This window comes from Oryctolagus cuniculus, chromosome 15 (genome assembly GCF_964237555.1).
Source record: "Oryctolagus cuniculus chromosome 15, mOryCun1.1, whole genome shotgun sequence".
Classification (NCBI taxonomy): domain Eukaryota; kingdom Metazoa; phylum Chordata; class Mammalia; order Lagomorpha; family Leporidae; genus Oryctolagus; species Oryctolagus cuniculus.
This window is the reverse complement of record NC_091446.1, coordinates 36,908,344-36,922,730: the sequence shown is the minus strand read 5'-3', so window position 1 is coordinate 36,922,730 and position 14,387 is coordinate 36,908,344. Positions and strand designations below refer to the sequence as shown.

The 14,387-nt window shown below is 43.4% G+C and overlaps 1 protein-coding gene across 3 annotated transcripts in view; it reads left to right on the top strand.

Annotated features, from left to right (window-relative positions):
• LGI1 (leucine rich glioma inactivated 1) overlaps nt 1–13,023 on the top strand; it is a 42,618-nt gene extending 29,595 nt beyond the window's left edge. For all 3 annotated transcript variants that reach the window (XM_002718517.5, XM_017348429.3, XM_008270219.4), the window contains 4 exons: nt 961–1,032; nt 3,544–3,713; nt 3,996–4,160; nt 11,829–13,023. In XM_002718517.5, coding sequence (XP_002718563.1) covers nt 961–1,032; nt 3,544–3,713; nt 3,996–4,160; nt 11,829–12,664 — 1,243 coding nt within the window. In that variant the 3' untranslated portion in view covers nt 12,665–13,023. The remainder of the gene's footprint in view (nt 1–960; nt 1,033–3,543; nt 3,714–3,995; nt 4,161–11,828) is intronic.
• The last annotated feature ends 1,364 nt before the right edge of the window (nt 13,024–14,387 follow it).

Below are 14,387 nucleotides of genomic sequence, written 5' to 3'. Positions count from 1 at the left end.
GGAGAATTTTAAGAGTGTTTTAAAGGAAAATTAAGAATTTTCAAAATCTTTGGAGACCAAGAGCATAGGCTTTTTTGTCTTAGTTCCTTTTGGTAGTGAAAAAAAAAAAAAAAAAAAAAAGATACCTCTAAGAAAACTATATAACCTGTGTGTGTGTGGTGCTGTGCCCTTTCCTGACCACAGGAGCACCAGATTTCATGGTTTCTGCCAACCGTACCCATCTCTCTTTCCTTGACACCATCAGGACTATTTCCTACTGGCTCAAGTTGATTAGGGTCATCCTAGTGATTCATGGAAGAACAACTAGAAGGAGAAAGGGAAACAATTTCTGTGACAATAGGCCAAGAATCCGAAGAAGGGGGAAGGAAATGATTAAACTGTTAGTGTGAGTAGCGTTTTCTGGAGTGGAATGAATGGGTTGCAAGGGAAGAAAACATAGAAAGAGAGGATGTGCACTTTGGAAAGAAGAAAGGATGTACTAGGGAAAGGAGAGTGCTATGGGTGCTACCCTTTGGAGGCTGTGTTGTCCCCTGGAGCAAATGAGGAATGGGAAGGGAGGAGGAAGGGCAGCCCAGGAATGAAGTAGGGGCACTGGGGAGGCCACTGGAGATGGACACGGTCAGCAGGTCAGTCATCATTTGTGAGACATCCCTTAGACTGTATATCTGAGAGTGTGGATCTCCTGTTCTGCATAGAAAGATCAATACCCAGGCATCCTCTTGTTGCTGATTTTGTCTTTGTTGTTTTTAACCAACATAAAATGTTACATAAATACTGAGAGTGTTGAAGAGGTCAGAAATTGAAAATACAACAGCAAGAATTGGAGTAGTATTTTAAAAAAGAACTACCATAAGTAATTTAATAGACTGGAACTGAGAGAGGGACTCACACCCAAGCTTTGTCATTAAATGCATGTATTGATTTTGTCACTATGGTTTATATCATTCTTTTGTCTTCCAGGAGCCTCGCAAACAACAATCTCCAGACACTCCCAAAAGACATTTTCAAAGGCCTGGATTCTTTAACAAATGTGTAAGGGGACCTAAGAAATCACTGATTAATTAATTTGCAGTAATTAACAAGGAAACCTGGTATTGATGGCTAGATTTTTTTTAATTGGCTTTAAAATGAAAATTGAATTTTTAAATTAACATTTTAAATTGGCCAAAATTTAAATTTATGTGGACTCACAGCTGAGTCTTCTATGGTGTTTACCATTGGAAATTCTGAATACGTTGTACTCAGGCATTCCTTTAACAAAGTATGTGTCTGTGCACGAGGGGCCATGATAAGGGACTCTGAGGGGGTGGGGGACCCAGACAGAAATTTCAAGCCCTCTTTCTTCTCATGAGGTCCAGGAAATGGGGCTACAGAGGAAAAACATGAAGGAGTCTGGGAAAGTGACCGAGTGAAATGAAAGGTTATACCCATGGGTTGGTTAGTCAGGAGAGAAATGGAGCAGGAAGTTGGGGGAGGGCGGAAAGTTTGCCTTTTCTCTCATTAGGCTGAACAACAACTTCTGGGCTTAATCCCCAGGAATTTGGCTTAAACCCCAGGAAGGGAATGAACTTAATTATTTTTGACCCTTTTTCAAACAAAAGAGCTTTCAAGCTTTGACTTTTAAGCCTCTGAGTGAAAGATCTTTGCAAGGAATTTGTATATTTTGCTGTAAGCAAAGCAAGTACTATATGCTGAACCCTCTCAAAAGCAATTTAGTTTCATTAAGTGCCTTCCAGAGCAGGAATAGGGTATTTAAATGTCATAAGGTAGAATACAGGAGCAAATGAAAGGATATATGGAAACGAAAGGATTTATTATTATTATTATTCAGGTACTATATATTCAAAACAACTTTTCTCCAATAACAGAAAAATCTGTCAAGCATTTTCTTCTAAGCCCAGTATTTAACTTCAGATCAAGAAGTTAATGAAAAACTTTCTTTGTTCCTTGCAGTATTCCCCTAGCCCCTCCTCCATGCCTATTGCCCCAATTCCTGAATGATGGTTTATTTCCTTGTGAGTGCCAGAATCAAGACACTTCCAAGAGAGACCCGGGGAGGCCACAGTTATATGATCTGCTTTACAATAGCCCAGAAGGGTGGGCGCTCATTATTCAGGGTCAGAGTACCCTTGGGAGATGAGGTCAGTTCTGGGAATGCTTTGGAACTTAGATGATGCTTCATGGCCATTTTGGGAGGGAGCTCCTTGGGAGCCCTTCAGCCCATTGCTAGGTCAGTGTGTACCTCCATACCATTAGGGAGGGAGGAAGGGAGGGAGAGAGAGAGAAACACTTGAAATAGACTCAGTCTGCCCAGGAAATCTCACAAGGGATTTGGCCTCTTGGGTCTACTCTGATGTGCCCAAATAAAGGATTATCATGGAAGTACAGGGATCCGTGACAATTTGCCTTTTCGTGGATTTCTTGGTTTTGTTGAACATATCCCCTTACAAGAACATTTTTAAATTATTTATGTGCTATGTAAAGAGTAGGCAGCACCTATCTTAGGAATTCTGTGTGACCAGAAAAGGAGATGGAATTCCTGAACATCAGCAATGCACATAAACAGAGAACTTGGTGAGTCGGGGTCATACGTGGAAATTTCAGCTAAGATCTATCATTATTACAGCCATGAGCTGTTGTATGTCTGCATTAGCTCTTCTGTGTCAAAGTCATTTCCTACTAAGATTGAGCTTGTAGACCACCTAGTAGGATTGGGATTAATTTTGTCTGTGAGGAAGAAAAAAAGCCAATAGATCATTCAACTTAATCAAATGCCGTATTATAATCACAGCATTTTATCCTATACACCTTTGCTATGTGCCACAAGCCACTTCAGTTCACTAAGCATTTGAAATATGCTTCTAGTGCAACTGGGGAACTGAATTCAAAATTTTCCTTAATTTTCTAAAAATTAAATTTAGAATTGAAAACTCTCCAATTCAACTACTGAAAAACTTTCAGGTATGTTTGGAACAACTTAGATGCGCAAACCTATGTTTTAACTCTAAATTTTGGGACATCCAAATATACATATTTCTGATGAGAATTTAGCATCTGAATTACTTTGTAATTATAAAATACATAGTGAATTCAAAGATTTAATATAAAAATGAATGTAAATGTCTTGATAATGTTCATATTAATTACATATCAAAATAACATGTTAAAGTGTTAGGTTAAATGAAACATATTAGAGATACTAGCAATTACAACAGTTTCTTTTTCCTTTGTTTAAAATGGCTATAGGAAAGTTTGAATTACATACAGGGTCCACAGGCCGTTGACAGCATAGTCCTAGATGGAGCTGCCTTTAACTCCAAGCAGTAGTAAGTTATGAAGGTCCATTGATTGGAATGTCTGTCCTTCCAGGGGGCATTGAGTTCTCGGAACTCAAAGTGAGTAATCAGAGAATTCAAGGGCGATTATGAGGCATGCGATAAAGGCAGGGAAGGTCATTCTACACATGCTGGTTGCTTAGGTCGAAATCATGCCTGTTCTGGGAGGGCCCTTGTACTGCAAAAGCAGCTGAAATTTGTCTTCCAGGGACCTGAGAGGGAATTCATTCAATTGTGACTGTAAACTGAAGTGGTTGGTAGAATGGCTCAGCCACACCAATGCCACTGTGGAAGACATCTACTGTGAAGGCCCCCCAGAATACAAGAAACGCAAAATCAATAGTCTCTCCTCCAAGGATTTTGATTGCATCATTACCGGTAAGAAGCTCAAAATCATTTTACTTCATAAAATCAAAATAAAGACTACAGTATTTTTTGCATTTGTAGGAACTGGTTTTATTTTTTTTTTTATATCTGAAAAACCAACTGAGCAATTTTATTTAAAAAAATTAGAAACAATTAACACTTTGTGTGTTTAAAAGCAATGTAAATTAGCATCTGACTATTTCTATAAAATCAATGTCTCTATGGATATGTGAGATCTGGCTAAGGAAAACATATTGCCTCACAGTTAGTCATCATCATTTCCTATTTTTGCAGAGTTTGCGAAGTCTCAAGACCTGCCTTATCAATCACTGTCCATAGATACCTTTTCTTATATGAATGACGAGTATGTTGTCATTGCTCAACCTTTTACGGGAAAATGCATTTTCCTTGAATGGGACCATGTAGAAAAGACCTTTCGGAATTATGACAACATTACAGGTATGCAAAGCCCAATAATATTTTGAGCAGCAAGTTAAACAGCTTTGGCCAAGAGCAGCAGAAAAAGATGAGTAGCATGAGGGAATGCTTGAAGCAGGCTCAAAGACATTTGAATTCCAAGTTTACCTTTTATGAAGTGATCGGTTGTTGTTCTTCAAGCCTCACTTCCTCACTCATAGATGAGAATCATACCTAACTCACAGGGTAGTTAGTGAGACACTGTGATCATGCATTCAAGGAACTTAGCTTAGGAGTTCGCATACCAAATAAACAGTAAGAGTTGGATTATTTTTCTCCAAAGAAAAATAATAATGACTCTGAGTTCTAATCTGGGTTCTGCCATAATCTACCTGGGCCAGCCACTCACACCCACTGGGTCCCCTTTTTTCTTTTCTTCTTTTTTAAAAATTGATTTATTTGAGAGGTACAGAGACAGAGAATAGAATCTTTCATTTGTTTGTTGACTCCCCAAATACACGCAATGGCCAGGGCTGGGCCTGGTCAAAGCCAGGAGCCAAAAACTCAATGTAGATCTCCCACATGGGTGGCAGGGATCCAGTTACTTAAGCTGACACCTCTCCTTCAGGCTCTGCATCAGCAGGAAGCTGGAGTCAGGAGCTGGAGCCAGCCATAAAGTCCAGGCTGTTCAGTTTGGGAGGCCCATGTCCTGACCAGCATCTTAACGACCACACCAAACACCCAAACCCCTTTTAAATACAAAATCAGGTTATTTTAGATCTACAACTCTCAAATTTTGTTCCAGCAACATTTCTTCTATAAAATTATTAATGCATGCATTATAACAATGGGTTCTGTGGTTTAATAAGTCTATGTGTCATCCTTCCCTCTTGGAGATTCATAATATATAAGGGATCATCAAAAAGCCCATAGAAAATGCATATTATAAATAAACTATGCTGAATCTCAAAAAGTTATTGAACCAAAATAAGCTTATCTTATCATTTCATTTTCCACAAAGTTTTTGAAGTACTCTAGTGTATACAAAAAGCTATGAGAAGCCTAATCCTCTGCCTTGCGGCGCCGGCACACCGGGTTCTAGTCCCGGTCGGGGCGCCGGATTCTGTCCTGGTTGCCCCTCTTCCAGGCTAGCTCTCTGCTGTGGCCAGGGAGTGCAGTGGAGGATGGCCCAAGTGCTTGGGCCCTGCACCCCATGGGAGACCAGGAGAAGCACCTGGCTCCTGCCATCGGATCAGCGTGGTGCGCTGGCCGCAGCGGCCATTGGAGGGTGAACCAACGGCAAAAGGAAGACCTTTCTCTCTGTCTCTCCCTTTCTCTCACTGTCCACTCTGCCTGTCAAAAAAAAAAAAAAAAAAAAAAAAGCTATGAGAAGTCCTGCAGTGAGAAAACCTATTTCCGCTACTTTTCACAATTAACTTGGCTATGAAATTAATTTATTTTATTTTTTAAGTTACTCTGCATTTTTAAATTCTTTTTTATTAATATAAAGAGAACAGATTTCATAGGTACATCTAAGATAGCCATACACCCCTCCCTTTGCTTGTATCTCCCACTATCCTCCTCCTTCCTTCCTTTTTTCTTCTTTAATTTTTGCAAAGACATGCTTTCAATCCACTCTATAATCTCAGGCTTAATTCACCACTAGCTATTATATTTAACAAGTAAAAGTAGGAAGATGACAGAGCCACAGAAGTATAAACAAGGGCTAAGAACTACAATCACTTTACAGGATGACCACGTCATTCCTACACATTTTTTTGCATTTTATGTTACCTACGACGACATATTGGAGAGAACGTATGATATTTGTCTTTTGGGGACTGGGCTATTTCACTAAGCATAATGGTTTCCAGTTGCATCCATTTTGTTGCAAACAACAGGATTTCATTCTTTTTTTGTGGCAGAGTAGTATTCCATAGTGTGTATATACCATATTTTCTTTATCCAGTCATCAGTTGATGGATATATGGGTTGATTCTATATCTCAGCTATTGTGAATTGAGCTGCAATAAACATGGGGGTACAGATAACTCTTTCATATGATGGTTTCATTTCATTTGGGTGATTCCCAGGAGTGAGATGGCTGGGTCAAATGGTATATCTATTTTCAGATTTCTGAGAAATCTCCATACTGTCTTCCATAATGGTTGTACTAGTTTACATTCTCACTATTTTGGTTGATAGCTATTCTAACTGGGGTGAGGTGGAATCTCATTGTGGTCTTTATTTGCATTTCTCTGATGGCTAGTGATCCTGAGGGAATCTAATTAAATACATGAAATGTAATCTAGTACATGAAAACTTCTAGTGAGGTTTTTTTTTTTTTTTTTTTTTTTTTTGGACAGGCATAGTGGATAGAGAGAGAGAGAGAGAGAGAAAGGTCTTCCTTTTTGCCATTGGTTCACCCTCCAATGGCCGCCACGGCCGGCACGCTGTGGCCGGCGCACCGCGCTGATCCAAAGCCAGGAGCCAGGTGCTTCTCCTGGTCTCCCATGGGGTGCAGGGCCCAAGCACCTGGGCCATCCTCCACTGCCTTCCCGGGCCACAGCAGAGAGCTGGCCTGGAAGAGGGGCAACCGGGACAGAATCCGGCGCCCCGACCGGGACTAAAACCCGGTGTACCGGCGCCGCTAGGCGGAGGATTAGCCTATTGAGCCGTGGCGCCGGCCTAGTGAGATCTCTTAAGTTTCTTGCTTCAATTTTCTGGAATTAAAAGATGCTTATTCTGGTGCAAAATTTTTGAAATCTATGCATAAATTTTTTTATAATATATATTTTCTGGGAACTATTTTATTAATATAAAGAGAACATATTTCACATGTTTCATAGATATAATTCCAAGAAGATAACCATACTTCCCACCCTTCCTCCCTCTACTTCAACAATTTTTAAAATTACATGTCATAAAGCAGACCAAACTCCTCCTGGATTGTTTCCATCAGCTTTAGCTTTAACGTCTTTAAATCTGATCCAAAGAGCACTCAAACTTCCCCATCAAAGGTCACCCCTTAGAAAAGACTTGGATGATCACAACTGGATTTTGCTGGTGCTCATCAGCCCCACTACTCAAAGGATCAAGACAGACCCAGGGCCTGCTTGAGACTGAGGTTGTCCAGAGGGTGGAGTCTCTTCCAAATTGAGACCTTTTTAGAACCCTCCTCCTTTCCCAAGGAAGAAGGGTGCACTCCCCTCCTCCTGGAGCCCTGTGGACTACAGCAGGGTTTTGTGCAGGCTACCCCAGGTTCTTCTTACTGTGTACAGTCATAGTTGCTTTGGATGAGTCCTTAGCACTTGCAGACTTTCTGAGGGCGCCTCAGAGCTCATGTCCCATAAGATCATGTCTTGATCCATTCCTGCTCTTGTTACAGAAGTATCTTAGACTGAGTAACTTATACAAAATGGAAATTCATTTCCCACCATTCTGGAGGCTGGGAAGTCTAAGATCCAGTCACTGGCACGATTGGTGTCTGGTGAGGGCTGTCGCTCCCCCTCTTCGTGGGGGAGCAACACTGAACCCTGCGCTGTTCTTTCTTCTGCTCGGCCCTCCCCGGGTTTGCTGCTGGTTCTTCCCGGGTTGGCTACTATCCCTTCCACCTCCGTGGAAGGGCAGTTCCCCCTGGCCGCATTCCCCACTTCCGCAGGGGAGCGGCACTCCGCCGGCCGGTTCTCTGGGGGGCTGCACGGGTGTTCCTTCAGCTAGATGTTCCCCATAGATGTTCCTGGTGCATGCCGTCTCTCTCCTCCTTTATAGTCCTCCTCCGCCAATCCCAACTCGGCTGAGTACGCTGCTCTCCAATCAGGAGCAAGTCCTACAGTTAATTGGTTGAACTGGAGGCAGCTGTGCGGAAGCTGTTTACTTCTCTCCCAGCGCCATATTGTGGGAGAGCAGATGCATAGAATAAGTCCTAATTCGAGTAACAGTCTAGTCCGGATTGCTCCCCACAGATCCCCCTTTCTTTTTATTTTTTAGCGTTGATACGCGCCTGTCTTCGGTGTCCCGCAGCACACACTCTGCTGTACTTGCTAGAGTTGCCACAGGCTCTTACAAGTCCTATCAATCAGGAAAACCGAATCCGGGTCCTCTCTTCGCCATGTTGTGAGGAGGTTTTTAGGCGCTGATGCGTGCCTGTGTTCGGTGCCCTGCAGCGCATGCTCTGCTCTGCCCGCAGGGGACTTACAAGACCTATCAGGCAAACCGAATCCAAGCCTTCTCATTGCCTTATTGTGGGGGAGACTTATTAGTGTTGGTTCGTGCCTATCTTCGGTGACCTGCAGCTCATACTCTGGTCGAGCTTTGCTGGCGCTTACCGCCTTAAATCAGGCAGACCGAATCCAAGCCTTCTAATTGGCATGTTGAGGGGAGGCCTTATTTTTCTCTATTTCTCTATCTCCGGGCATTTCTATTTCTCCCATTTTACTTCTGTCTGCCAACATTCCTATTTCTCTTTTACTTCTAAACTTCTGTTTCTCTTATCCCCGCAGCTTTCCGGCACCTCGCCCCGCCGGCGGGTTCCCGGCTCTGCACCGCTTCAGCCCGCGCGCCTCTCTCATCTGCGCAGCTTCCCGGCTTTGCGCAGCTCGGCTTTGCGCGCTCCGCGGTCTCCACGCTTAACCCTTTCGCGTCTGAACCACGGCCTACGCCAGCGTTCCCTATCTATTCACGCCCCGTGCTCTCTCTGCACGCGGCGGCTTCCGCGAGTAACACAGCGTAGCTTGCGTCTCCGCCACTAGGATTCAATCCAAGTTCCCCGGGCTAGCCTGGCGAATTCAACCCAGCGTACGTCTCCGCCCCACGGTTTGGCTTCCCGTCCTTTGCTCCCCGGGCTAACCAGACGGATCCCAACCTGGCTCACGTTTCAGCTTCTGGCTTCAACTTTTCGCCCCCTATTCCCGGGCTAACTTGAGAACCCCAAAGTGGCTTCCGTTTCCGCCTCGGCCTGCCCCCCGCGGCTTCAATTTCCCTAACACTTTTCTCTACCCGGTATGTTTCCCTAAGTTTTCTTCCAACAATATTCCTCCCTCATTTCTCCTGGCCTCTCCCCACAGTCCGCGTCCGAGTCTGTTTGTTCTAGCTTTCACTTTCGCTTTCGACCTTAGAGATTCCTCCCAGCTTCCCCCCGTAGTCCGTATCCGAGTCTATGCCTAGGCTTTCAATAGCTTCTTCCGGCACCCTTTTCGTCCGGCTTTTCCCTAGGCTGTTTGCTAATCTCTCTCTCCGGTAATTTCCCAGTTCTTCCCGTTTCTTCCCTCCTAAGTTTCATATCCGTCCTAGGTTTCCTATCCGAGTCAGGTTTCCTATCCGAGTCACGGCACCATTATGTCGCTCCCCCTCTTCGTGGGGGAGCAACACTGAACCCTGCGCTGTTCTTTCTTCTGCTCGGCCCTCCCCGGGTTTGCTGCTGGTTCTTCCCGGGTTGGCTACTATCCCTTCCACCTCCGTGGAAGGGCAGTTCCCCCTGGCCGCATTCCCCACTTCCGCAGGGGAGCGGCACTCCGCCGGCCGGTTCTCTGGGGGGCTGCACGGGTGTTCCTTCAGCTAGATGTTCCCCATAGATGTTCCTGGTGCATGCCGTCTCTCTCCTCCTTTATAGTCCTCCTCCGCCAATCCCAACTCGGCTGAGTACGCTGCTCTCCAATCAGGAGCAAGTCCTACAGTTAATTGGTTGAACTGGAGGCAGCTGTGCGGAAGCTGTTTACTTCTCTCCCAGCGCCATATTGTGGGAGAGCAGATGCATAGAATAAGTCCTAATTCGAGTAACAGTCTAGTCCGGATTGCTCCCCACAAGGGCTTGCTTGCTGTTTCAAAAATGATACCTAGGGAAAGGCATTGTGCCGCAGTAGGTTAAGCCACCACGTGGGATACCCAAATCCTCTATCCGAGTGCCTGGCTTGAGTCCTTCCTTCATTTCTGATCCAGCTTCCTACTAATGTGCATGCTGGGAGACAGCAGGTGGGAGCTCAACCTGGGTCCGTAACACCCATGTGGGAGACCCAGATGGAGTTCCCAGCTCCTGCCTTTGGTTGGCTCAGCCTTGGCTTTTGTAAGCATTTGGAGAATGAACCAGCAGAAGAAAGCTGGCTTGCTTTCACTCTCTGTGCATGTCTCTCTTTGAAATGAACTTTTAAAAATGATTAAAAGCTTAAAAAATAAAAGATGGTGACTTTTCTCTGTGTTCACATGGCAGAAAGACAAAAAAGGGCCACACAAACCTTTTTATAAGCCTTTTTATAAGGGCATTACTCACCTCCTACTAGTCCTACTTCTTAACACTATTACACTGGGGACAAGTCTTTACATAAATTTTTCAGAGACACAAATATTTAAACCATAGCAGATAACACACATATGTCATAGACAGTCACTACCCTTGCTCCTGAGACAGACATTACTAATCTATCATGATGCTCTTTCTTGCTTAGTAGAGACATACCCACAGAATCCTTCACAACACAGTTTTCCAAGTAGTCACTACTAGTCAGTCAATAAATATTGGTGCATGTGTTGAAGTCTAGTTGGCCAATCCCTGATCTCATTGCACAGAAGAGAAAACTGAACCTCAGAGAAGTTAAGTCATCTTCCCAAGTCCATACAATCAATTTAGTTCTGAAGAGAGTCAGGCATAAAATAATTTTGTCATAGATGCAATCAGTTAGTAGAAAGAGTTGATGTATAACATTTTGTCTTATAGCCCTTATAGCTTCCATTAGAATAGGGCTGGAGCTCAAATTTGCCCTGCCCACCTTGTATTTTCTAGAATCAAGCTCTTTCTAGGAGATCAGAATCCACTGATAAACATCAAATCTTACCAAAAGGATGCCAAGCTAGGCCACGGGCAGACCTCACACCATTTTTCTGAGATTTCCCAAAATAACTTTATGGTGCAATACCCACGGTTATACCCATCTTTCACAGTTCTCAAAGATTCCACTTCTTTTTCTTCTCTCCTGCCACTAGTCACCGAAAGCTTCCAAAAGTGACAAGTGACCTCTCCTTCCTTCCCTGGAACATTCTAGAGCAGGAAGCAGTTTATACTGAATGCAAGCCAATACAGGCAAAGCTGTGGGCGCCCCAGATCACAGCTCTGGTCTTTGTTGGGTGGTTCTAGAACCTTTGAGAGCCTAGCCCAAGATGAAAGTCCCAGGACAGTGAAGCTCTCCCCGGCTTGTCTCTTGCCTAGAAACACTAGTAAGCTTGGGTTGGAATCTCAATTCTGCCATCTGCTAGCTGGACTTGGCCTATTTGAGCTTCAGCTTACTCATCTGGAGAAGGGAAGATAAGGATCATCTCTTACGATTGTTGGGAAATTTAATGAGATGATTTACTGAAGCACAGAGTCAGCACTCAATAAATGGTAGTTTTTGTTGGAATCACTGAGACTGACTTACAATATGTCAGAGAAAGCAATACTTCCTTCCTGAAGAACACAAGAAAACAAGGGCTGTAGCCCCATGTAGCCTCATGTGTCTGGAACGTGCAGAGCAGGTTGGATGTGACTGACAGCTCAGTTGTCGGTAACAAGGGGCAAAGGTGCAGATCTGCAGGGCACTGCTGCCATCGCCTTGGAGGTCTGCCTTGCCTAATCACCTAAGGAAATCTCCCTTCAGGCTGACTTTGGTGGGGGTTGGATGGCCCCAGCATGCTCCCAAAGAGGATGGCCACACAACTAATCTCTCACTTGTCTTTTCCCAGGCACGTCCACTGTAGTGTGCAAGCCCATAGTCATTGAAACTCAGCTCTATGTTATTGTGGCCCAGCTGTTTGGTGGCTCTCATATCTATAAACGAGACGGTTTTGCAAATAAATTCATAAAAATCCAGGATATTGAAATTCTCAAAATCCGAAAGCCCAATGACATTGAAACATTCAAGATTGAAAACAACTGGTACTTTGTGGTTGCTGACAGTTCAAAAGCTGGTTTTACTACCATTTACAAATGGAACGGAAATGGATTCTACTCCCATCAATCCTTACACGCCTGGTACAGGGACACTGATGTGGAATATCTAGAAATAGCCAGAACACCTCAGACTCTCAGAACGCCTCACCTAATCCTGTCCAGTAGCTCCCAGCGTCCTGTAATTTATCAGTGGAACAAAGCAACACAATTATTCACTAACCAAACTGACATTCCCAACATGGAGGACGTGTATGCAGTAAAGCACTTCTCAGTGAAAGGCGATGTGTACATCTGCTTGACACGATTCATTGGTGACTCCAAAGTCATGAAATGGGGAGGCTCCTCATTTCTCGATATCCAGCGAATGCCATCGCGGGGCTCCATGGTGTTCCAGCCTCTTCAGATAAATAATTATCAATATGCAATCCTCGGAAGTGATTACTCCTTCACTCAAGTATATAACTGGGATGCAGAGAAGGCCAAGTTTGTGAAATTTCAGGAATTAAATGTTCAGGCACCAAGGTCATTCACGCATGTGTCCATTAATAAGCGTAATTTTCTTTTTGCTTCCAGTTTTAAGGGAAATACACAGATTTACAAACATGTCATAGTTGACTTAAGCGCATGAGACACCAAATTCTGTGGCTGCCATCAGAAACTTTCTACAGTCCATGACCTGGATGAACTCAATGCATGATGACTGTTCTTATCACACTCGCAAATGAATGAATGCCTTTAAACATTGAGACTGCTAGAACCAAGCACTACCAGTATCTCCATCCTTAACTGTCCAGTCCAGTGGTGTGGGAAGTTACTTTTTCTAAGACAAAACTTAATTGTGTAACTGTTCTTTGCAGTGAAGATGTGTAAAAAAGCGTTTAATGGTATCTGTTACTCCAAAAAGAAATATTAATATGTACTTTTCCATTTATTTATTCATGTGTTCAGAAACAACTGCCAAATAAAATGTTTACATTTTCTTTCATATCCCAAAGGTAATCATTGATAGGAGTGGTTATAGTCTTGTTGATGATATGTTGGAGAAATAGTTTCATACAGTTGCGTTCTATTTGGATGAAGGATTTTAGAATTGTTTTTATTTGAGAGACAGAGAGACAGTGCCTATCCACTGGCTATAGCCTCAGATGTCCACAATGGCCAGGGGTCAGCCTGGGCTGGGGCCAGGAGCTGGAAACTCAATCCAGATCTCCCAAATGGGCAGCTGGAGCCCAGTAACTACATTATCTGCTGCCTCCTAGGGACTACAATAGCAAGAAACTAGAGTCAGCAGCTGCAGTTGGGAATCAAACTCAGGTACTCCAATGCAAGACACAGGCATTTGAACTGCTAAGCTAAATGCCTACTTCTTGAGCAAGGATTTATAATTTGAATAATGAATGAAGATAAAACACTGCTATTGATTCCCCATAACGTATGAATAGGTTTATCTGTGGCTGTATCAGCTGGTTTTGAACCCTTCAAAGGTATTTCCAAAGATCATGGCTTTCAGGAATACTCTGAGGTGAAATGGTGACAAATTAAAAGGAGGGTGGGGAAATTTGCCTATATAAGACAACTAACTTGAAATAAAGAGTAGTAAGATCCTTCCTCTCCTGTTTGATAACCCCAGCTGTAAAGATCACTCAAACATCTTATAGGAGAGATTAAGGTCAAGATTTAGGATTAAAAAAATTTATTCAAGCACTTTCTAAATAACTGACTCTAGAATCATCTGAGAGTTGACCAAGATTGTAACCTCATAGACTGGCCTCACACAGACCTGCTATGAAGGCCTCTTCCTAATCTGATCAAGGATGCATTGCTTCTGAATGCCAAGTTCAATGTTACTAACCTGCTGCACAGTTGGTTCCCAGAAGGCTCATATTTGAGTTTCTAAATTTCTGCTCTGGGATCACATGGGTCATTAGCACCTAGCACAATGCTGTGGTATAATCATCTCTCAAAATCTGTTCTTGAAGAAGTACGTGTCCTTCTGTTATCCTATAATAAACTTCATGAGGCTCTTTGATCTAATCAACCATTATTTACTGAGTACCACATAAGAGTGAGGTCTTGTTCTGAGACAGAGAGGAGATACTGAGGCAGACCAGGGCATGGTCCTGCCCTCTGGGGCCTTAGAAGACTAACTGGGAGGTAAGAGCACAATAACCTAAGAGGCAAGCAGTGGGTGCAAAGTATCATCAGAACATTCCAGATTATAACTATGGGAGTAACCAGAATGACTTCTGGGAAGACATGGTCTTCCTTTGAACTTAGAAGAAAAATATGCTTTCTAAAGGGAGTTGTGGCAGAGAAAGTATTCCTGACTACAATTGATTCTATGTGCTGCC